This window comes from Zootoca vivipara, chromosome 2, assembly GCF_965207765.1.
Source record: "Zootoca vivipara chromosome 2, rZooViv2.hap1.1, whole genome shotgun sequence".
NCBI classification, from domain to species: Eukaryota; Metazoa; Chordata; class Lepidosauria; order Squamata; family Lacertidae; genus Zootoca; species Zootoca vivipara.
In genome coordinates, this window is record NC_142584.1 from 39,163,964 (window position 1) to 39,188,625 (window position 24,662).

At 41.6% G+C, this 24,662-nt stretch overlaps 1 protein-coding gene, 1 long non-coding RNA gene and 1 pseudogene across 3 annotated transcripts; 2 read left to right on the forward strand and 1 right to left on the reverse strand.

Annotated features, from left to right (window-relative positions):
• Positions 1-592: 592 nt before the first annotated feature.
• RAB40B (RAB40B, member RAS oncogene family) lies at positions 593-21,155 on the forward strand. The gene is made up of 7 exons (XM_035104734.3): positions 593-1,468; positions 16,749-16,809; positions 17,361-17,421; positions 17,746-17,823; positions 18,610-18,777; positions 18,853-18,907; positions 20,071-21,155. Exons 1-7 carry the CDS (start codon positions 1,327-1,329, stop codon positions 20,340-20,342), a joined length of 837 nt encoding a protein of 278 aa, XP_034960625.1. The 5' UTR covers positions 593-1,326; the 3' UTR covers positions 20,343-21,155.
• Positions 3,468-6,674, forward strand: LOC118079942 (serine/threonine-protein phosphatase 6 catalytic subunit pseudogene; annotated as a pseudogene). Its single transcript, XR_015948066.1, has one exon. The product of XR_015948066.1 is annotated as a serine/threonine-protein phosphatase 6 catalytic subunit pseudogene (transcript).
• LOC148686818 (uncharacterized) lies at positions 17,498-24,657 on the reverse strand. The gene is made up of 3 exons (XR_015948067.1): positions 24,454-24,657; positions 18,411-18,485; positions 17,498-18,290 (listed from the first exon to the last, which is right to left on the reverse strand). It is a non-coding gene; the product is annotated as an uncharacterized LOC148686818 (long non-coding RNA).
• Between the last annotated feature and the right edge of the window lie 5 nt (positions 24,658-24,662).

The following is a 24,662-nucleotide window of genomic DNA, read 5'->3' on the forward strand; positions in this document are numbered from 1 at the left end:
AATCGTATATTCTACTGCCTCTTAACCCTGCTCTGACATTTCGTTCTGCACGCTGCAGTTCCATCAGTCATTACCCTTATTCAGAGGCCACAATTTTCTCTATTTTGTAAGCCCCAGTTCGACAAACGTGGGCTGGAGGCTGGACTCCAACCATAGCTGCCAAGTTTTCCCTTTTCTCACGAGGAAGCCTATTCAGCATAAGGGAAAATCCCTTAAAAAAAAGGGATGACTTGGCAGCTATGACTCCAACTGGAGAGCGCTAAAGCGCGCTCACGCGTAACTGCACAGCAGAGCACATGCCTCATCCTCCGATGTGTAAACACAGCCGCGCAGCGCCGCAGTGACGGGCGTGCGCGCCAGCCAATACCGCGGAAGAAATACCCCAGCAACTGAATTGTTGGTGCCTGAGGGGGCGGGTGCGTGCCCGCCAATGCCTTCGGAGAGGTGGCGTTCGGAAGCCCAGCTGTACCAATGGGAAAAAAGGAGGGTGGGGGCGGGGCCCTTCTTTTCCAATGGCAGCGGCGGAGGGCGTGGCCTCGGGAGCCGCACCCCCATGGGCACAGGAGGGTAGGTGTTGGTTGGAGAGGCTGTCACTGGGTGTTGCGCTGGGAGCGAACTCGGTCGGTGGGGAGGCGGCGGCAGCAGCAGCGACGGCAACGGCGCCTCTCGAGGGGCTCGAGCAGTGGCGAAGAGTTGTGGCGGCGGCAGCCGAGAGGGTCCCCCGTTGCCTTCCTTGGGAAGCACAGATCCTATTCCCCCTGTGGCCGTTCGGCGCACCCGCTCCTCCTCTGTGGTGACGGGCTTTCCCCTTCTTCTCTTTCGCTGCGACTGAGCGCGCCCAGCCAGGCAGGTTGGACGGGAGCGGCCGCCTTCGGTTCTTTTGGTCGTCGGCCTCGTCGGTGCGTGGCCGCGGATGGCGCCGTTGAAAAGTCCTCCTCCGCTGTCACGGTTGCGTGGGAGCCTTGCGGCGCCCACTGCCTCTTGCCTCCCACTGCTGGCACCGTGAGGCGACCCCCTCTTCCTCCTCTTCCTCTCCTCCTCCTCCTGGCAGCAACCCACCTGAACCTGCTGCGAGCTCCCGCCGCGATCTCGGCTGCTGCCCCCGGCGACGCGCTCCGCGGGGCGGCTTCTTCGAACATGCCTTTGCGCCTGTGCTGCTGCCCCCGCCGCTGCTGCTGCTCTCCGTCGCCGTCGCCGCCCGTGACGCTCTCAGTGCCGCCACAGCTGCTCGTTGGGTGCCTCTCATGGGCGCTGGGAACTGACTCCCCGCAGGGACTTCTGTGAGGCCGAAGAGAGAGGAGGAGCGCGGAGCGGTGGCGAAAGAGGATGAACCACGTGGGCAGCCCTGTGAAAGCTTATGACTTCTTGCTGAAATTCCTGCTGGTGGGCGACAGCGACGTGGGCAAAGGAGAGATACTAGCCAGCCTGGAGGATGGAGCCACCGAGTCGCCTTACGGGTACAATATGGGTAAGCAGCAACGGGGGAGCCTGCGGGGGTTGTACCTGCGGCCAAGCTCTAGGCTAGCCTCGGTTATTGGGCGGCAGGTAGCTCTTTCTTACACCTGTAGACTGCACGGAGGAAGGTAGTGTTTGTGCAGGGCTGCCTTTCGCGATTACTGAGTCACCGCAGACACCTCCCACACCTTGGCAGTTATAGGGCAGGGCTTCCATGACAGGGCATGATCTGCCTTCCCAAGTGCCTTGAGCTCTCTGGTAGCCTTCTTTAGAAACTGCAATGGCAGGAAAGCCCATCGGCTACTAGCTGCCGTGTTGCCGTCATCTGCTTTGATTATGCTTCCCTACGATCCACGTTTAGGTTATTGCAAATAATCAGGTTTCACACACCTCCCTTAACGTTAGAAGGTTGCCCATTCCTGTCAACTGAATTACAAGGTGTGAGCCCAAATGCACTGTAAAATTTCCTTATGAGTCAGTAAAGTTAAATGTCATGTAGATGTAATGACCATGGTCAGACTAGCTTGGTGAAACTAAGTGTTCTGTAGACCCAGCAGAGCTACAGGCAGAAGAACTAAAGCACATACAAGGACACAGCCAAACAATTTTATTTGGTCCTCTTAAAGTCATTTAATCCTAGTGCTAAAATGAACTGCTGCCTCCACTTTGTTTTCTTGAAATCATGACGACAGTGATGCTCATATTCTCACCAAATTAAAGGATGCACACTAAATGGAGGAGATTAACATTTTGCTGTGCATATTTCATTGAAGAAGAGGAATGGTGTAAGTTTGTATTTGGGGTTTGTGTTCTGTGCCAGGTCAGCAAGCTTGTGCTTTACAACTGCTTTGAGAAGCTACGAAGAATACCTCTTCTTAAATAGAGACTGGAAAGGTTTGCTATACAGATCTTGTGCTTCTTTCAGTTTGCTTAGAGCGACCATCGGGAATGCTGAGTATTGGTGGAGATTTTTATTTTTTGAAAAATTAATCACTTTTTGAGTTCTTGAAGGTAGCTGTCTGCTGTTTTAAAAGTACAGTATAAACTATGTAACCATATGCAGCAGAGTGGGGAACTTTATAAAAAAGTTGAGTACCACATTTCCTCAGGGAAAATGCTCTCTGGCTGCCTGCTTACTGGCAGTAGATACACTGGCGGAGGAAGGGGGTGCAATCCGCACCGGGTGTCAAGCCTGAGGGGGGTTGGCATTGCAGTGCCACCCCCTGGGACGCTCACCACGGGCTGCGCCCCTCTGGGACACATATGCGCTGCTCCGGGTGCCAGAGCAGCTAGCTCCACCTCTGACTGGATAGGTCTGAAGCCAAAAGTGGCTGGGGATACCCCATTTACACACATCCACTGTGAACCTCCCTTTTAAACTTTACCTTACACCCACCAATGCACTCATTCATTCATTCTCACACTGCCCCCATGCATGTACAGCCATGCACCTTCCTTTCTCAGCATCCGGAATGCTATCTCTTCCTCCACTGGTAGCTCACTTGGTTTCCGTGGTGGACACTGAAAAACATACTTTACTTATCAGCACCTGACAGGGAAATGGTCATGTGATCGTTTCTTCCATCGTTTCTAGGGTAAAGACCAATAAAAACAATGTACATTACCCCAATGTAGCATGTATCTTTCTTCTTGTAGCTGAAAACATGGTGACTGGGGCCCATTTTTCTGACTGCGTGGAAGAGCAAATGCTTCCAGCTCACCCACTGCCAAGACAAGGTGTCTAGTACTCAAAGGTAGTCAATTTATTTTGCACCTGTGGCAGAAAATCCCACAAGTACCGTATCTCTCCCCTTCTCAGCAGTAAAAATACAACGGCAAATTAAATAACTTTCAATTTACTACCCTTTCATGACACCCCATAGCCGTCTAAGGCAGCTGTCTCTGCTTAATGGTAGAGCTGGCCCTCACAGGAGGTTAAGCATAGGTTCTGAATGGTATTACCCTAACAAACAGAGAGTGAAAAATTCACCACATATATCTGAATCAATATGATGAATCTTTTTAGCCTGCTGATATGCTAAATATTTAGAACAGTGCAAGACATCTGGACATCTGCCTAAAAGTAGTAAAGGTGGATGAGGGTCTGATTTATGTTCTTTTAAAAAAGGAAGAGACAAGAATAAGTATAGCACAAGATTATAATAGTACTACCAAGTGTTTCTGAAGAACTGATATGGATAGGATGAGTATTTTTGGCATTAACACTGGAACATTTATTTATAGTTCATTCCTTCATTGAACTTGACAAATGAGAGGCTCAGACCATGTCAGATGCAGCTGAAAACCTGAACCTATGCATATCTTTAATTTGATTTAATTCAAAGCAAAATAAAATCTTCCTCAGAATATGATTCCACATCAAAAATTTAATGAGTTCATTTTTGACAATGACTACACCACCCAATGACAGACTTGTCACTGACTTCAGTAGCAGCAGGACTGCACCCATGCAGTCCAGTTCTAAACATTATTCAAATGTGATTAATGGGACTAACATATTTGTAAATAAGCATGGATTTACAGTACAGCATCATGGTATGTAGACACCATCCTTCCTCTTGCCAGGAGAGATGGGGATTCACTTTTTGGTCATTCTTCCCAGCATATTCTTATTGTAGCTATTTGCAAATATTCAGCTAATAGTTTCAGCTCATGAGTTTTTTGTGAGTAGATTCAGCCTGCCATTTGAAATTGAGTCCTTCCCATCAAGCTGATCTGCCAATTGGTACCAAATCAGCTGGTAGCTGAAAAGATGGACATTTCAAGTTGCAAACTGCAATAGACTTTAGATCTAGCTTTTCTTATGTCTGTTGATAAATGGGAAAATGAACCCATAGAAATGAAGCACTAAGCATTGACTCTGCTCAAGGTGCTATACTAGGCAATGCTCAGGACATATCCCAGGGAAAAAGATGATACAACTTTGTGCACACCATTTTGCAGATAATTTCAATCTCCTTTCAAAGCGAAACTTTTTTTTCATTTGCTTTATGCTTGAGGGGAAAATGCTGCCTGTGCCATTAAATAAAAATAATTATAACTACTTGGGGCAAAGCTGGTAATTATTTTCTGCATGCACCCATTTGTATTGGGTGCCAGAAGCCTTGAAGGCATGGGGCAATGGTAGGGTCAGGGTGGAGATGTCTGAAGAAGAAACATTTTAAGAAATGTGCTGCCTTTCTGACAGCAAATATGTACATCATACACACCACCCAGTAGAAAAGTTCGTCTTAGTTATTTCTGTATCCGGAACAGTGTATTAGGGAGTAGAAAGTGTACAAGAGACGATCTGATTCACAATGGCTCAGTTCAGACGGCGGAAGTGGGTCTCCTCGTTTCCGGTCTGGCTTCCCTCCTGCCGTGGGAGGGGAGGGAGAGAGGGGAAGAGAAAAGGAGGCGTCCTTGCGACCTTCTTCCTTTTGGCTTTCGCTTATTTATTGCTTTTAAGGGACATTCGCCCTTTTTCATCCGGAAATTCGAGGGAGTGGGTTTCTCGCTTCACCATCAGGAAGTGCCGTGTTCTCACTTCCAGTCCTCTCTCTTACCTCGCAGCACCCTCCTCTCCACTTTTTCTCTTTTCCTACCTACAACCTTCTCCCCCGAGAAAGCTGCCCTCCCAAAATGGCGCCCCTGGACTTGGACAAGTATGTGGAGATTGCGCGGCTTTGCAAGTATCTGCCCGAGAACGACCTCAAGCGCTTGTGTGACTACGTCTGTGACCTCCTCCTAGAAGAATCTAACGTGCAGCCATTGTCTACACCAGTTACAGTCTGCGGCGACATACATGGACAGTTTTATGATTTATGCGAATTGTTCAGAACTGGAGGTCAGGTTCCTGACACAAACTATATATTTATGGGTGACTTTGTAGACAGAGGCTATTATAGCCTTGAGACGTTTACCTATCTTCTTGCCCTAAAAGCAAAATGGCCTGATCGCATCACACTTTTACGTGGGAACCATGAGAGCAGACAGATAACTCAAGTGTATGGATTTTATGATGAATGCCAAACCAAATATGGTAATGCTAATGCCTGGAGATACTGCACCAAAGTTTTTGACATGCTCACAGTAGCAGCGTTAATAGATGAGCAAATCCTCTGTGTACATGGGGGCCTGTCTCCAGACATAAAAACACTGGACCAGATTCGGACTATTGAGCGCAACCAAGAGATCCCACACAAAGGAGCTTTTTGTGACCTTGTTTGGTCTGACCCAGAAGATGTGGACACCTGGGCCATAAGTCCCCGAGGTGCAGGCTGGCTGTTTGGGGCAAAAGTCACAAATGAGTTTGTCCATATCAACAACTTAAAGCTCATCTGCCGAGCCCACCAGCTGGTACATGAAGGTTATAAATTTATGTTTGATGAGAAGTTGGTCACAGTGTGGTCTGCTCCGAACTACTGCTACCGCTGTGGAAATATTGCCTCAATCATGGTATTTAAAGATGTAAATACAAGGGAACCAAAGCTCTTCCGTGCAGTTCCAGACTCAGAACGTGTGATCCCCCCAAGAACAACCACACCGTATTTCCTCTGAGCTGTGGCTTTGCCCTTTTCTTTTGTGACATACCCTTTTAGCACTTTGCTGCTAAAATGCTGCCTCTTGCCATTTATATTCTTAAATTATCTAAATGTGTTGTTTATTGTCAATAGGGATGCATATTTAAATCTCTCTCCCTCCTCTTATCCCTACCCTACCTTACTTGCCACTTTTGAAATGTCTCTGAGCACCCACCCACCTAGCTACCTGATTTGTCGTACTTGTGATTTATTATTTTTAGTTCAGTTCTTTTTTATAGGGACCTGCATTTTCCCTTTAAAGAAATAAATCTAAACATCAGAACAGGTCTGATCTTTCATTCAGGGGGGTTGACTTTGGGGAGGCTATTTTTTTTTTAAATAAGCTCTCAAAATTTCAGCAGCAAAGTTGTATTTGGTGTGCATGATGGGACTGCCCAAGCCCTGCTAGTGAGTACATTTCCAAGATGTAAAAGAATGTCCTGGTTTATATTTTGTTTTAAGTCAGCATAAATAAATGGTGTTAATGGCTGCCCCTGATCTCCCTCCACAAGGGTGCTTTTTTTTTTTTAGGATTTAAACTAAAATGCAAAGCCTCGTACAGGTAAATGAATTTGTTCTGATTTTTCTCAGATATTTTGTCTTTTTAATAAAGTCATATCTCAGTCTATAGGTTAAGCATTCAAAATAAAGCCCTACGTTGTGTTTTTTTTTTTAAAAAAAAACACCAAACAAACACAATGGCTCAGTTCAGACGCCATATTTGTACAGTGGTACCTTGGGTTACAGATGCTTCAGGTTACAGACTCCGCTAACCCAGAAATAGTACCTCAGGTTAAGAACTTTGCTTCAGGATGAGAACTGAAATTGCGTGGCAGTGGCGCGGCAGCAGCATGAGGCCTCATTAGCTAAAGTGGTACCTCAGGTTAAGAAGTTTCAGGTTAAGAACAGACCTCCAGAACAAATTAAGTTCTTAACCCAAGGTACCACTGTAATGGTTTGGAGAGTTAGGAACATGCCAGAAGTTCACTTACACCCTCTCCTTTCTCCGCTGAGCTCCTTCATCTGTTCCTGGTTTTCCTCATTAGAATCGATGTGAGGGCTAAAGAGGGAAATCTTTATCTCAGAAGCCTACAAATCCACTTTAAATATTGGTTTGTTTTTAAAATATATATATCTAAAGTCTCTGCCTATCCCTTCCCAGGTACACACGTCTTTTTTTTTAATGTAATGGGGTATAACAGCTATTTTTCCTATTTATTATACAGACTATTGCACTAAAGGCATTTGAAAATAATGTGAAGCAGTATCAGGCAAAGGCTAAACTGTTGTTGGGGCACATGTCAGAAATGTCATTGGTCTGTGGGTTAGAAACAAAACAAAATGGTCAGACATCACTTAGGCCCATAATGCTGAAGCCTGTTCTTCCCTAATTACCACAGTTCCTTTGTGGGTGACTTGCTTTTTTGAACCTAAGTTATGTGGTAATTTTTTGACCGTTATCGGGCCTAGTAAACACAGTGCATTGTCATCAAATGTTAGACTGCATTGGCAGGTTTTTCAGGTTTTACTGTTGAGTAATGTATGGGAGAGTTAAGAAGTAAAATGCACTCATCACAGAAAGCATATTCTCCTTTTATGTGCAATGAGTTCACACAGGTCTTTTATAATTAGAAGACTAACAATGCAATCTGGTACATGTCTATTCAAAAGTAACTCCCATTGTGGTTTATTTATTATAAATATTTTAATAAATATAAATAATAGTGTCTTCTGGCTTCTCATGGGGACCCTGTGCATTGATTAAAACAATATACTCTCCATAAAATAATAAAGACTAAACTTAGAACTAAACTAAAAACTAGAAGCCATACGTTAAAATATGTGGGGAAGGGGGGAGAGACAAAACCAAACTGAAAGACATGGCAAAACAACAAGGTTTTGTAGCACACTGAAATGCAAATAGGTAAGTCATGAATCAGACAGGCATCCACTAGAATCCTAGTGCTGGGAGCTCCTCAACCTGGCCACTCTGGTTGAAAATGCCCACTCAAGGATGATTAAGATAGACTTCCAATGATTACTGCAAGTGGAAGGAAAGCTCAAGCGAGAGATGGTGGTTCTTCACTCATCCTGGTCCCCAATTGTTTTAAGACTTTATAGGCAGTTACTACTACTTTGAATTGTGCTAAGAAACAAACTGGGAAAGAATGCAGAGTTCTGAAAGGGAAACCCTAGATGCAATCTAGACTGCTGCGTTTTGCACCAGCTGACGTTTGCATGGATGGAATGTAAACTACTGGAGAAATGTAAGAATCCACATGCCTTGCTGTGCCTACTTTTACACCTGGCTCCACCCACCAATGGAGTGCAGCCCCCACAGGGGACCCAGGAGGGAATGTGATCTTCAGGCTGTGAAAGGGTCCCCTTCCTGCAATAGGACATGATCTCACAAGCTATCACCTTAGACAGGTATCCTTTACCACACTTGCAGAAAGCAGGATTCTATCCTACACCTTAAAAGCTACTTTATGATGATCATAGAATCAGAGAATTGTGGAGTTGGAAGGGATCCCATGGGTCATCTAGTCCAATCCCCTGCAATGCCAGAATCACAGCTATCATGGTATATAAAATTTGTAATAAAGCTATTATCCTGGTATTATCCCGATATGCCAAGGCAGTAATCCTGGCTGGGTCAAAGCAGGGAAATTGCTGTCTTTGCTTGGTAGCCATTATGAATTCCCAGAAGGATTCTAAGATTTTAAGAGAAAGCACTGGTCATAGTAACGGAGGAAGCTGCCTTATACTGAGTCCATCTGTTTCAGTACTGTCCAAATTGACTGGCAGTGGCTGCAAAGGGAGATGATTTCTGGAAACACATGTTCTCCTCATACAAGGGGTATAGAGCCTGATAACTAGTGATTTACTGTCAGTAAAAGTGAGCTTCTTTCTGGCAACTAAGCACAGGCATGGGCATGCTATTCTTAATTTTAAAAATGGTTTTGCTAGTTACAGCACGAATCAAACACCTACTTGCTCATTTGTTGTGCTGCATTGGGTGTTGCAATCTATTACAGATGCAAATCATCTCATGCTAGGCATAATTGCCAAATGTGGCAGAATTTTTGGAATAGGTGCAATGAATCATGCTTAAAACGAGATAATGACTAATGGCTTATGAGCTCAGGGAAGAGAATAAAACAACAGAGTTTAGTCTGTAAAATCTGTGCACAATATTTGAAGGAAGCTCCATCTTCAAAGCATGTCTGTTAACATATTTCAAAGAATGGCACTTACATTACTGAAAACCTCTGTGGTTGGTCTGTGGTAATTTTATACCTCAGTAACTCTTGTTTTTAAAATTAAAAGTTTTGTGTCTATTCAAAACAGCTGTTGAAAAGTCCAGTTCTTCCTCCCCTTTCTGATGGCACTTAAGACTCATAGTTATCAAAAGTAAACTTACTTTGTAATTTTTTAGTTATAAAATTATTAACATATGCTCCTAGGCCATTGTACAGAAATAAGTCCCCGTTTAGCAGAAGCTATGAAGAAACAAAAGGGAAGGGAAGTGGAGCTGCACTATCTGAAAGAAGGAAAGCGTTAAAAGACTACAGTAATGAACTTTAGAAGTAAGGAAGAAACAAACAAAAAAAATCCAAATAGCACATCAAGACAGAAGTTTTTAAAACTGTTTCTTCATTAGATGATGGGGCTGGGCAAAAATGTAAAGGGAAAATAGTCCTAGACATAAAAAAGAAAGCATGGGTTTAAGAAATATAACTATATAGTAGAGATTTAATTAAAAATAACAGTGCTTTATTAACTGAGTTACCAAAGACAAAAATGGAAGGCAACAGATAGAAAAGGGGGCAAAAACATGAACAGGTGTAACCTTCATATCTAATCATATTCTTGCCCTTTTTTTCTATCAGTATTCCTTCCTGTATTGCTTTATACAAAGTTTAAACTTCTTTTCTTAACCTTTAAGAAGTTTAAACTTCATGAAGCCTGTGAAGGGAAATATATAGAGAGGTATAAAATGACTGAAGAAAGCAGAAAAGAGAAAACAGAAATAATATGTTTAAATTGAGAAACAGGAAGATCAGTGAACAAGACATTTTAGTAGTTAACACAAGGTAGGCTGTAGGTCTGAACAAGAATGTTAGCTGACATAAAGAACAAATTTAGAAATCTTATAGAAATTAAATTGGCAGACCTTAAGTAGACATGTGAGCCGAAATAGAAAGAGATCAAAGATAACACCAAAACTCTTGAAGGTTGGTGCCAATTGGAACTTTGGAAGAGAAGGCAAAGTATCTTTTGCACAGTGACATCCAGGCAGATACAGACAATTTGAAATAAGGTATTGGTAAAGGGGAGAGAAGGACCAAACAATAGAGCCTGAAATCATTTGTATAATGGTGGCACATTGCAAGACACAAGAATAAATTGGATTGCTAAGAGAAAGCATATAAAGAGTGAAGAGAAGAGGGCTTAGAATAATAATTGAGGAAGACTTAAAAGAAGCTTTCATGACACAGGAGTGAAAGCAGGAGAGGATGGTACTGTCCAGTCCCAAAGAACTGTAAAAGAAGCAGAGTGATCACCTGTACCCAAAACTGATGAAAGTACATACAGAGAAAGCTGGTGTCTTTCAGCACATAATACCACTTTAGATTTTCCACAGAGCAGTCACACTAGAATGTTTGAATCAAAAACCAGCTGAAAAGGACCATAAAAAATTAGATGAAAGAAAACTGTCACATTTAGATAAGATTAAGAGGAGCAGTTAAGTCCCCCCTGATCTAAATCCAGTTTAGTAATTATTGGGCCCTCACCACCACACACAATTTACCTCTTGTTTCCCTCAAGGGTTGTCACATCTTGCTTTAAAAATCCTAGCTTCCCAAAGTCAGGGGCGGGGGGCGGGAATATATGTGGACATTTTTATGACTGTTGGACACTAGCATGTTCAAAGCAAGAAGAAACAACACTTGAAGAAAGGTATAGGTAAGAGAAAAACAAATCAATATTTACTAAAATGGGAGAGGGAATTGGATCAAGAGGATAAGCAGTACATTGAAGTGAAGAAAGAATAGAGACTTCCGGTTGGTCGCGTCGCCATCGAGGTTGGAGGTCCGTTCAGCGGAGCGGACCTCGGCACTTTGAAGAAAGGGAATGCCGCTCCAGCAAAGCGGATTCCCTTTAAAAACCCCAAGTCGAGAGTTTTGGGGGCAGGTTCGTCTGGCGGGCATCAAAAGCGGGCTCTCCCCCCCCGGAAAGGCTCTGTTTTGAGCCCCCGAGAGCGGCGGGATCGGAGCTGCGACGCGACAGACAAAGACCGCTAACTTCAAAGCGCGACGCTGCGAAACCGCGAGGCACAGCGACCAATTCTCCCAAGATTTGGATCAAAACTGTAAGTTTGGACTTTGATTTGGATTTAAATTTGGACAATTGGCGAAGGGATGAGACTTAAAAAACGGGAGTCAGTCTCTACCCATTGATGAGCTGGAGGCAGTGCTTTAGCCCGAAGCCAGAGAAAAGGATACAGAGTTTCAAAATCCCCAAGGAAAAACTATAACTTCCCCACCTAAGGCAGGGCTAAGGGGGGAAGAGTGGAACAATATTGACCCTGCAAAAGCAATTGAAATACGTGGGAGAAACCCCTTCTCAACCCGGGACTCGGCACCCCAGGAGATTCAGCGAAATTTTTATGAAAGGAAAGGTTGACAGCTGTCAACAATAAAGTTAAAACGGTTTGCGATGAAAAAAGAAGAGATTAATTGATTGGATTTTAAGAACTGTGAAAATTACTTTTCAGCCATGTTGGATTTTTTTTTTTTTTTGGAGTGGGACTTTTGAGTCTCCATTGCTCCTTGTCTTCTAATCTCCCTGCTGCCCTTGAGTGAGAAAGAATGTCAACATCCGGAACATCTGTTTTCCAGAGGACAGTGTTAAAATTGCTTGGAAACCTTATAGATGGGCAACAACAGCTTAGAGCTCAGCTAAGAGACGTCAGAGAACAGTGTCAGGAACTGAATAAAACTTTGCAGAATGAGATCAACAATGGAAAATTAATTCCTGAAGACAGAAGGCAAGAATACACAGAAGAAGAAGGAAATGCCCAACAAGGAGAAGAGAAGGACCAGGACTTCATGGATAGTTCTGATCCTCTGGAATGGGAAAAACAAGAACTGGAATTGATTTCATGGGAAATGTGGGAAAATGTGAATAGGCAAGGAAAAGAGTGTGGGAAAATGGAGGGACAGAGGGAGGGGAAGGCTGGTGCATGGGTGGTAAAATGGGAAAGAATGGGAGTGGGATGAAAAAAAAATTGAATTAAAAGTAAGGCAGGAAAAAATGGATATGGATTTTGGTTTATATTAAGGAATATGAATTTGGATTATAATTTGGAATTGCTGTATTAAAATGGGGGAAAGGGTCTGGGGTGGAGGAGGTGGTAGTAAATAATTAAGGATAGAAGAAAGTATATGAATTAGGAAGGATTAAATCTAGGAAAATTTCTTGGGGGAAGACTAGGCTAGGGAGAAAAAATATGAGGTTGATTTAAAAAAAATGTTTATTTGAAGGTTATAAGTTGAAATCAGGGCATATGAATTGTTTGTCTAGATAAATAGCTTGGGGGCTTGCTCTCCCTTTCTTCCCCGCTGTTCCAGGGCCTCTTGGTGGCAGAGAGAGGTTCTGGGGGTGGGAGGGGGGGAGTGATAAACCAAGCTATAAAAGGAAACATCTTTAACTGCTCGTCGCCCATGGGCCTACTCGTGGCAGGGGGGGCACTGTGGGTTGGAGGGGTGGGAGAAGATGGATTTTATGTTAATTGAAATAAGAGGTAATGTGAAATGATAATGATATGCTGTATGAATTTAGGTTTAAAGACTATGAGCTGAATTGCTACAATGAAATTGCAATGATTGAGTAGGAGAAGATATGAAAATCAATGGGGAAAGATGAGGGGAAGTCACAAAAACAATGTTAACTAAAAGAGGATGAATATGTTTTGTTTTATTTTGTAAAATCAATAAAAATTATATTAAAAAAAAAAGAATAGAAACAGCATCAAATGTTCGAAAATGAATAAGACAGTGTCCACACTATACCTTTAAAGCACATTCCCCTCCCTCAAAGAATTCTGGGCACTGCAGTTTAACCTCCAAACAGTAACCCATAACAAACTTCAGCACTCAGAATACTTTGAGGAAAGGAATGTGCTTAAAATGCACTATAAAAGTATAGTGTATCTACTGCCTAAAGAGATAGAATAAAATTGAAGGAGTGGGAGGAATAATAGAACAGGAAGAAAAAGGAGGTGATGAAGAGCCAACATAAATACCGGTAACATTTCTGTTATTCATTCCTCATTACCTCTCTCTTCTTCTGACTGTAATATACCTCCGAATCCTTCCATTTTATTAAGTTACTTATTTGGTACTCAGATTTACTGAAATCATTTAGACTTGTTTTCAACTTTTAAGACAATGGTATGGTGTACTTTTGATCACAGTCTAAACTGTTTGAAATCGCATCATAAAAGGTAAAACCCACAGCATTTCATAGTCCATGTGAATGATTAAACAATGCTATCTTGGAGAGCACGCAGAACAACTATGTAGTACTTTGGTCAAACTAGTGAATGTTAAATCTCAAGATCCTTGTATAATGTCATTCCTTGCTAGTTCAGAATGTTGTCTAGCTGCTCTCCCTTCACATGTTGTCTTCCCTGAACTGCTACAGGACAGCCCAGTCCTCAAATTATATTTAAGCTGGGCCAACATAATCAGTTTGTATGCACATATTTCAATACTGAAACCAACTTGTGTCCTGTTGCTTTAGTAGAGAGAACCAGAGGTCCCACCCCTTTTGCAAATATAAATATTTAGGCTGGAACAGGGAGGCTGAGGGTGTGGGCCAAGGGAGCAGAGAGGAAGGATCTGGCACTATGCGGAATTCTCTGGTCAGTTGCAAAGAACAGGCCAAGCAAGGAGAGGTGGCAGAAATATCACAACACTCCCCATCATCCCTCAGTCTTAGCAAAGGCCTTTTGCATGTTTGTTTTTTAAAAATGTCCCAGGGACTGATTCCTCAATGCCACCTTTTCATCTTCCTTTCTTCATTCCACTCCTTCATGCAACTAGTACCATGAGATGTGACTGACAGCTCAAAGGACTAGGCTGCTAAACCCTACTAATTCGGGGTATGATACCAGAAATAAATGTTGTTCTTTTTTAACTTTGCATGCTACAAGCTTAACTTTAAATCTGATAGACATACATAACTGTAGTAGGAACAGGTGATCAGAATTAAGTACTGCCCTCCATGGTTCCTGGAAATACCGTAATCAGATTGTGGTTGGACGGTTGGCAGAGTAAAATAAACTTGCCAAAACAACCGCATCTAATTTCTTGACTTTTAATGATATTAACTGATATGTTTCCACACAGTTGGTTTTTGATGCTTAAGAGTAAGCCAAATAGTTTCAGTTAATAACCTGCATGTTTGCCTGATACCTGAAAAACTGTTAGATTGTTATAAAACAAGGGATGGAGGATCTGTTACCATGGATACTGAAATAAAATCAGATATTACCGGTACTTGATTAGCTTCTTAAACACAGGCTGAAACAATGCCAAAATTTCTAGGGGAGGGCTACACTGATTACTTAGTATTGAAAAAGCTGCTGCAGTGCTCTTTAGTTTCCTCCCTAAATGCTACTCCTGCCAAAATGGACAAATGTGAATATGGAACTATAGTCTGCCATGAAGACAGCCACTATCTTCTTCCTTCCTACCCAAGCCTTGTAGCTCTCCGTGTCCAACAGAAAACATGGTAGTTTTATGCAACGTGTTAATTTAATGTAGATAAATTAATGCAGATTAGCCCCTTGCATAGGCACTATTAATCCATCTAAGAGACTTAATTAAATGCAGCCTGTTTGGAGCAAGGTTAAATGTAAATGAGCAAACAACATTTTCTCTTTTTTAAAAGAGTAACTCTTCTTCTTCTTTGGCGATCACTCGTAGCAGAGGATTTGTGCCTGTTTGAAGAAAGATACATTTACACAATGTGAGAATAGGCGAAACCAAGCACAAAGCCATTTATCACACATAAATATCAGAATGTGATGTGGAAAGACAATTATATAAGCTATTACAATGTAATAAGAAAAATTGAAGGCTTGGCTTTTGTATTTTATTGATTTTAATGATTTACAGTGGTAAAAAAATATACAAATCTGAAGATGCTTTTATGTAGTCTCTGGGGTCTTCATGAATTCATGATACCAGATTTTGTCCTTCAGCATTGGACAGGTAGTTTTAAAAATGTGATAGTCAAAGTACTATAAATTATAAACATTTTAACAAGCAGATAAATTAAAAGCTTACATTTTGAGCAACTGTGTATCAAAATCTAATAATAATAATTTATTATTTATACCCCACCCATCTGGCTGGGTTTCCCCAGCCACTCTGGGCGGCTTCCAACAGAAAAATGAAATGAAATAATCTATTAAATATTAAAAGCCTCCCTAAACAGGGCTGCCTTCAGATGTCTTCTAAAAATCTGGTAGCTGTTTTTCTCTTTGACATGTGATGGGAGGGCGTTCCACAGGGCGGGCGCCACCACTGAGAAGGCCCTCTGCCTGGTTTCCTGCAACTTGGCTTCTCACAACGAGGGAACCGCCAGAAGGCCCTTGGTACTGGACCTCAGTTTTAAATACTGTATGCAATTATTACCCTAGCCCATCCCAAGAGTTTACTTAAGTGTCCAATATGAGCCCTTAATAATCCCTCTCTGTCCCCTGACCTTTTCAGGAGGAAAAAGGGCCACTCTACTGCTATAGAGGCCTTATGTCTAAAATTCTGACTCAGTAGCTAAGTAACCATACAGACAGAATAAAAATGAGTAGTCATCTTGTTCAGAATCAGGGGAGAGAGAGGAAAAAATTGCTACAGGGAAGAAAAAGGAAAGTTGTTTCCTAAAATAAAGATTAAAAAACCGCTAAGATATTAGCCTCACCTACTAGAGTAGTGATTTAAAAAAAGAAAAGAAATAAGGTGATACTGAAACAGCAGCATATTGTGTGGCTAGGGTAGTGGTGGGTAGCCTGGTACTATTTTGTTGTTGTTATTAAAAGAACTACCGTACATATGCATTCCTCACCTACAACTGCAAAACTGTTTGGGAGTCAACTGCTTAATCCAGAGATGTCATTGGCACAAGCCAATAGGCAGCTGAAGTAGCTATGCAACACTTTGGACAATTCTAATAAGCCCTAGAAATAATCAAGTGCAGTGCATACATGTTATCTTTCTCTCTGTCTCCTCTGAAAGGTTTTTTCACATACAGTTTGAAGCCTGCACAATGAACACTGCAAAAGCAGTCTGACTAAAGCTCTCATGGATAATATTAATATTAATAATATTAATAATAATAATAATAACGTGCACACGCTATATTACCCACCACCCATTGCCCTAAAAATGTGGAGCCTATTTAAAAAATGGGGCGGGGGTGGTGGCATGGCTGTCCCTAGCAGCTTCTGCATGCAAAGTGGGTGCTTTTTTCCACTGGCCCTTCCCCATATACTGGTCTATTTTAAAAAACAAAAATGGGTTGGTACTAATAAAGTGATTTAACATAGGAATTTCTTGCCTGGTCGCTTTGTAGAGTGAAAAAAATAAGCATGCTTTCAGTATTTTAAAATTCTGCCTTACCTCCTCCCATTCCCAGGTATTGATTACAAGACGACAACAATACTCCTAGATGGGCGTCGAATAAAGCTGCAGCTCTGGTAACTTTGCATTATGTTCTCTGTTTGGATTGTGCCATTGTGCTTTGAAAACAGTTCATAGCGGACGTAGTACTGCTTGGATGGATGCAATGTCATATTTAGTGTAAAGTTGACTACAAATATTTAATTCTTATAACAGTTAAGAATAGGTCATACTACCCACCAGCCTTTTGTACTAAAGAGCTATAGTTGAGGACAAAGGAGCAACTGTGAAATTAATGGGTTTCTCTGTATATGTGCAAGGAGCCTAAGTAATATTAAATGATCCTGCTGAAATGCATGATGCCCATGTGGTTTGCTGGTTAGAGTACTGGACTCGGACCTCGAAGACCAGGGTTCAAATTCCCACTTATCCATGAAGCTCACTGGGTGACCTTGGACCAGTTTCTGTCTTTCAGCCTCACGTACCTAACATACTTAACTTAGACAGCTTTTCCCCCTAAGGCAAAGGGTAGAATACTAATACTGTAAAGAGAGCAAAACAGAAAGACCACACTGTTCTTCAGAATGGAAAGGACTATGTATTTTAAACTGTATTTTACCTTCCACAGGGACACATCTGGGCAAGGCAGATTCTGCACCATATTTCGTTCCTATTCCAGAGGGGCCCAGGTAATCACAATTTTGCCATCTCTAAAATATGTCACTGTAGAGAATGAACTGAAAAGAAAAGAGCTACAATATGGGGTGGGGGAACTATACTTACTTATTGTATTACTTGCTTTCAAAAATTGTTATACGATTTGTAGCTGCTGAATAAAGGGAACATCATTTGAGTCACCAGAAATAAATTATTTTAGAGAAATGTTCAGATTTGTTAAGTCCTCAGTCTGCTCTTTTTCCTGGTTAAATAAAAGAATGGTTACACAAAATTGTACGATGTACTGTGTACCTTATCTATGTGTCAGGCTGATCTAATCTTCTTTATTCACTCAGGGCGTGATATTGGTATATGATATTACAAATCGCTGGTCATTTGATGGCATTGATCGATGGATAAAGGAAATAGATGAGGTAAGGCACATCTCTGAAAACTCATGACAAATCCACTTGAAGGTGACCTAAAGCCCATTTGAAAGAGTTTCAGTAGCAGGGAGCTTTCTTTTCTGCCATCAAAAGACTGTGTCACCTTAGAGTTGCTGTGGGTGGCAAATGGATACCTAACTGCGTGTCTTGACTATCGAGGGGAGTAATTGGCAGCTTGCTGTGACATGTGAGACATTTTGCAGATAAAATTGCTTATATTCCTGTTTGCCTTGAAGTCATTCCCATTTTCAAACACTATATTTGGACTTGGATGACACTAACTCTTGTCCAGTTCCAGATCTTCCTCTTATAACATGCAGCAGGTGGCCTGTCAGACGATTCCAAGCATTCCTGGTGCTCATTCAATAGCAGTCTGACTTCTGGCTTGGTTTTCAAACAGACTGCTGTAGTTGCCTTGGTCAATGATTTTCATCTTCAGTTGGTTGTGGTAACTCCTATCAGATACATTTGATATGATTGACCATAAAGTTTATTATTGGAACTTTTACATACCCTTAATTCTATGCTAAAGGGTTTAAAAAATATTTTGCAACTTACATTTGGCAAAGCAATACCTTTTTTTTTAACCACCTGCTGATTCTGTTTGGTTGTTTTATTTTCTTGTATTGGGTTTTATTGATGGAATCCACCTACAGCACAGCACAATGGACAAAAGGAATTAAAGAGTTGTTATTGTTGTTAAAAATCAGTATTTTGTTGAAGAAGAGGGTTAGAGACTTCTAAGCTAACATTTTGCTGCCTATCTTTACTTAGCATGCTCCTGGTGTACCCAAAATCCTTGTTGGCAACCGCCTACATCTGGCCTTCAAACGACAAGTATCTACTGAGCAGGCACAGGCCTATGCTGAAAGATTAGGCATGACATTCTTTGAAGTAAGCCCACTCTGTAATTTCAACATCACAGAGTCCTTTACAGAACTTGCAAGGATTGTAGTAAAATAAAAAAATTCCTTCAGTAGCACCTTAAAGACCAACTAAGTTTTTATTTTGGTATGAGCAAGGATTGTGTTAATGAGACATGGAATGGACCGGCTGTGGAGGCCAAACAAAGGTAAGTAACACAAAATCATTTGCTTTATTGCAGCAGGGTCTAACTCATGAGCCAGCTCTGGGCCAGCAAGCCACAGGAAGTGGTCCACTAGCCCCATGAAGCTTTTATCTCCTCATATCAGTGTTGTGGCGCTGAGCACAAGATGAGGAGCTAATCTTTAAAGAACAGGCAGAGAGAATTGAAAAGGAATAGGAAGACTTTTGCCCCACTCAAAGAGAGAGTTGAGGGAGTGTTGTGTATGTGTTTGCGTGAAAGAATGCACACATGCAGCATAAATATACATTGGCCGTGCAGGGGAACTATGTTAAAAAACTAATTTTTTGAGGGGGGGGGAGCAGTATGCAGGTTGTAGATTAGCCACCCTGCTGTAAACAGTATGACAACTGAGCGCCAAACTTGGGAGCACCCTTCCTCCCCACTCACTTCCCTTGTCTGCTTTAACCATGCTTAGCATTACATCTGTACTAGTACTGGCCATGGTTAACATTTACAATTTCCAGAGAGTTAGTCATGCTAGTCTCTTGCAGCAAAAACAACAGTCTTGAACAAATTTATCACGGCATAATCTTTCACTTCATCAGATGCACAAAGGAACCAGTGCTTCATATTACCTCAGTTGTGAAGGATGTGTGGGAAAGGCTTATAAATTGATATCTCTCCTTCTCTAAGGCGAAGAGGTGGAAGGAAGAAAAATTTCTACCCCCTGCAAGTTATACATGGGTTGTTAGAGAAAGGGAGGTGACTAAAGTGGATGTTCAAACACTGAAGTACTGTTTACCTAAAATTCACTTCAGTGGGCCCCTGGAATTGTGCTGCCATCTAGAGCTGGAGGTTGTAGTACAGTATTGCTTTAATTGTATTTATTTATTTATTTATTTATTTATTTGGCTGTTTTTCTTTTCAGGGTGAGGGTTATGTGTTGTTACTATTTTTCTTATTTCCCATTTTCCTCTTTGCAACATCACCTTTATTCACGGAGGCAAGCCATAGTTATGGGGATTCAAGGTAGAATTAGGAAGGAACTCCAGAAGCAGTGAAAAGAAACAGAATCCAAGAGCTCTGAAAAATATAGTGAAGTCAAAGTTGTGCACTCTGTCACCTTGTGGCTATTTAGAATCATGTTATAACTAATCTTAATTCATGTTTTTGCTTCTTGTTTTAAGTCCTGAGTTTGCAAGATCTTTGTTGCCGCGCCATAGTTTCATGCACCCCAGTGCACCTTGTGGACAAACTTCCACTCCCTGTTGCCTTAAGAAGCCATCTTAAATCGTTCTCTATGGCCAATGGACTTAATGCTCGGATGATGCACGGACGTTCCTACTCTCTCACTGCCAGCAACAACAACAAAAGAAATAGTCTGAAGAAAGTCAAAATTATCCGTCCACTCCAGAGCCCTCCGAAACACTGCACCAGAAATAGCTGTAAAATCTCCTAAGCCTCAGCTTGGAAAGGTTTGGGCCAGAGCCTTTAACACAAGGACTCATAGTCAGGTCTGTTGTATGTATTGCATTACAGAAACAGAACAAAAAACATGCTATTTTAGAGTCATTTGTTTTAAATAATGCTGCTTCCAGATGTGTGATGCACTCTGTGCAAACAAAGGGATGTGAAACTTTGCTGTTGGGTTTTTTATATATCAATTTTTTGATGTGCATGAAGACTTTGTGTGTTTTATAAAGGGAATAATATATCGCACTACTCAGCTTTCGATGGCACTAAATCTCAGAAGTAAGTTGTTTTAATTGCTCAGATATTGTTTAATGGCTACTTTTTATTTGGAGTTAAATAGGAATCAGTGTCAGTCTGTAAATGCAGGCAGTTTCTTAAACCACAATGTATTGTATACATTGTAAAAGCTACAAATTCTGTAGTGAAACAAATATTTGTGATGTTGCAATAGAGCATCTGAAAATGGTTTTGTACTGCTTCCTCAGTGATTTTGAAACACTACTTTGAGCTACCAGTGTGTAAATGCAATATACACAAGATTTTCTCCCATCCATGTATAAAATATTTGATAAAAGTTTTGCTATGTTGTTTAGGGATTAATCTGTGGTTTATATGCTTATTTTTCTGGTAAATATACATTTTTGTAATGGATATTCTAGTGATCAGTTATATTGTGAAGAAAGCCAAAGACATCAGATGTATTTGCCACACAGCAGTAAGAAAAATGTGGTTTTAAAAGCTGCTTTATCGGGGAAAGGACGCTATTTAAAAATAAAACACTTTTTAAAAGCTCTAAAAAGTGCTGGGGTGATTCTTCCTAGTTAAATATTTTCCTGGTCTCCCAAGACTTTGTTGAGGTAATGACTTTCATTTATAATTTGTTCATGACTTGGTTAAAGGGTCATCTACCAGTTTTGTCTGTGAAGTTACATTGAACAGCTGCCCAGAATGGCTAGGGCAAACCAGTCAGATAGGTGGGGGCAAATAATAAAATTATTATTATTATTATTATTATTGGCTGGTAGTTGGTTTTAAGTAAACTGGGGGTGTTTCCCATTGCTGTACTGTTCTGCTTTCAACTTACTTTGTTTCAATATTGTTTTGCTTTTTACAGTATTTTATATTGTTCAGTTTGATTTGAATTGAAAACATTTCTGATGGTTTATTATTTATTTTTTTACTCTGTTTTTCCTTTACTAGACAGAGTTCTCTTAAGAACAAATGCCCTCTGTTACCCCCTTGGCTGCCCCCATCATCTTCCAGGTGAACAGCCAGAAGCCACATGACACCATCAATAACACTTCTTGTTTCAGAGCTGCTACTGCAAGGGCAATATCATCTGCCTATAAATCTTATTTTATTATTGCAATCCACTATAGGAACATAAGATGCTGGACCAGACCAAAGGCCCACCTGTTCTCACAGTGACCAATGAGATGCCTCTGGGAAGTCCACAAGCAGGACATTAGCACAACAGCATTCTTCTCCACTTGCACTCCTCAGCAATTAGTATTCAAAGGCATACCACCTTACGATACTGGAGGCAGAAAAGGCCATTACAGCTCAAAGCCATTGATAGAAAAATTATGGAGAACAAGGTGAAGTTAACTCTTAAAGCCATCCAAGTTGGTAGCCATTACTACATCATAGAGTAGCTAATTCCATAGTTTTAATTGTTTACTAGGTGAAGAGGTATTTCCTTTTCTCTGTCCTGAATCTTCCAAGTTTGAGTTTCATGGAATGATCCTGAGTTTTAGCATGAGAGGGGGAGAAAAACCTAACCAGACCCACTTTCTCCATTCTACCGGTATACATAATTTTATTCACCCTTTTTGTAAATTGAAAAGCCCCAAGTGAAGTAAGCTTTCTGCATAGAGGAGTTGTTCCAGCCCCTTGATCTTATTGGTTGCTCTTTTCTGCATCTTTTCCAGCTCTGCAGTATCATCTTTGAGATGAGCAGAATTTCAAGTACAACACACAAGATTTACACTTTTACTGGGCCATCCACTACAACAACCCCAAATATATTTCCTGCTCAATCACCACCAGTTCAGTGTATATGAGAAATGATGGGTTTTTTGCTCTGAAATACATCACTTTACACTTGCTTACACTGAATTACATTCACCATTTTAATGTCTATCCAGTCTGAAGAGATGGCCGAGAGTTCCTAACAATCCCTTTTTGTTTTTACCAGCCTACACAGTTTTCTGTCATCAGCAAAGTTGTTGACCTCATTGCTCACCTCTAATTCAAGACTAAATATCTAAATTGGCACCCATAGGCAAATGTACTCAGAGCTTTTCTTCTCTTGCCTTTTAAAATTAAAAAACCAAAACAAATACAGTCTTTAGCCCTCCTAGAAAGTAAGTTATGACGCAAAATACGCAGGTACGCAGTTTCTGTGAAATGAGCCAACCTGGCTGCTCCTGTCAGTCAGTATTTTTAGCCAATGAGTGAAGTCAAAGCTGTGATTGATAAGTGATTTGTTTGAAAACCAGCAATAGGAATTCCTGGAGTCTGCAGGACCTGCTGTTTCTCTGTCTCATGTTTGAAAAGCAGTATTCAAAAATAAAATTATTGCCAAGCATAAGCAAAACACACTTGCCAAGCCAACACATCACACCTCCATGTCACTTCATGTTCCTAATTGTGAAAGTGCTTGATGAAGAAGAAAGGGAGGAAACCGTTTCCTAAGCACAGTGAACAACAAATGAAACATCAGAACAGAAATTGTAGTACTGTATACGGTAGTATTGTGTGTATGCCAGTGTGTTATTGAAACCAGCAATGTCCTTTGGCCTTATGAAAAATGTGCGGTCTGAGCACTTGAAGGTTTATTCCTCAGCGCATTGTCTTAAGCACAGCAACATATGAAGCATACTGTTATAGGTCTACAGATGCTAAATGCCCGGGTTTAATATATGTTGGAATATAATTAGAACTGGGATGTGAAAATGGCATGTCAGGCCACTGTGTCTTAAAATGTGTATTAGGTTCTGCAGACACACTTCAAAGCTCCTGAAATTAACATGTGAGAAGCTTAATGAAGGCAGACCCTGTGCCAGCCATGGCTAACCCTGGAGAATCAACAAGTAAAAGTTAATTAACAGGTAATTTCCTTGTGAGGTGACCGCCTGGGGACAAGCCATTTAGGCGACACAAAGGGGTGAAAGGGTAAGCCTCATTTGCAAATGTGTGGGCCAGGGCAGGATTTAAGCTACTGAATTTAATGGGGCCCTTTATGTGTCCAGCTGTCCTTTGTCAACGACAAATTGTTGCTGTTTTTTGTTTCAGGTAGGTAGCTGTGTTGGTCTGACGCAGACGAAATAGATAAAAAAAAATTAAAAATTGTCCAGTAGCACCTTAGAGACCAGCTAAGTTACTTCTGGGTATAAGCTTTTGTGTGCATGCACACTTCTTCAGACTTAATTGTCAGGGGTCCTTTACCCTTAACTGGGCTGTTTTTTGTGTTGAATATATGCTATAAAGTAATTTACTGACCTAATAGGTATCTAAAATCATTTGCACACAACAAATACAGTGGTACCTCGGGTTACAAACACCTTGGGTTACAAACACTTGGGGTTACAGACTCTGCTAACCCAGAAATAGTACCTCGGGTTAAGAACTTTACCTCAGGATGAGAACAGAAATTGTGCGCTGGCGGCGCGGCGGCAACGAGAGGCCTCATAAGCTAAAGTGGTGCTTCAGGTTAAGAACGGTTTCAGGTTAAGAACGCACACAAAACACTGTTGCTGTATGTAGGTCTTATTTTATTTGTTTTTTAATCTTATATTTTGGAAATGTACATCCAGGTTTTTTCCCCCTTTATTTTTTTTAATTGCCCGCAGGGGGGCAATGACAATGAAGATTATCTTATCTCCCCCCCCCCCAGAGTGGGGCCCTAAGTTATAACTTGTTTAGCTTATACGTAAATCCGGCACAGATCGTGACTCATTCCCGAAGGAAAGACTAACTCTGGAGTAAGAAGCACGTCTGTAACCCCTGGAATGGTGGTGACTTTACTGGGGGCTGCCGTGTTGCCCCACGTCCAACGGGTCTTTTGCCTCCTCGTAACCCCATGGATCCCTTACCTCTCTTGCAAGGGCAACAACGAAGGCAACACGCGATGGAGACCGCGAGAGGCGCGATAAGAGAGCGCAGTTCGGCGACTACGAGGAGGGCTTTCCCCAGCGCCCACTTTTCCCGGTGGCGCCAGCCAAGTGAGAGCCGGGCTGCTGATCGTTAGCTTGGCACTCCGCCGGGCGGCCTGCCTTGAGCGACGCGCTCTGCGCTCTGAAAG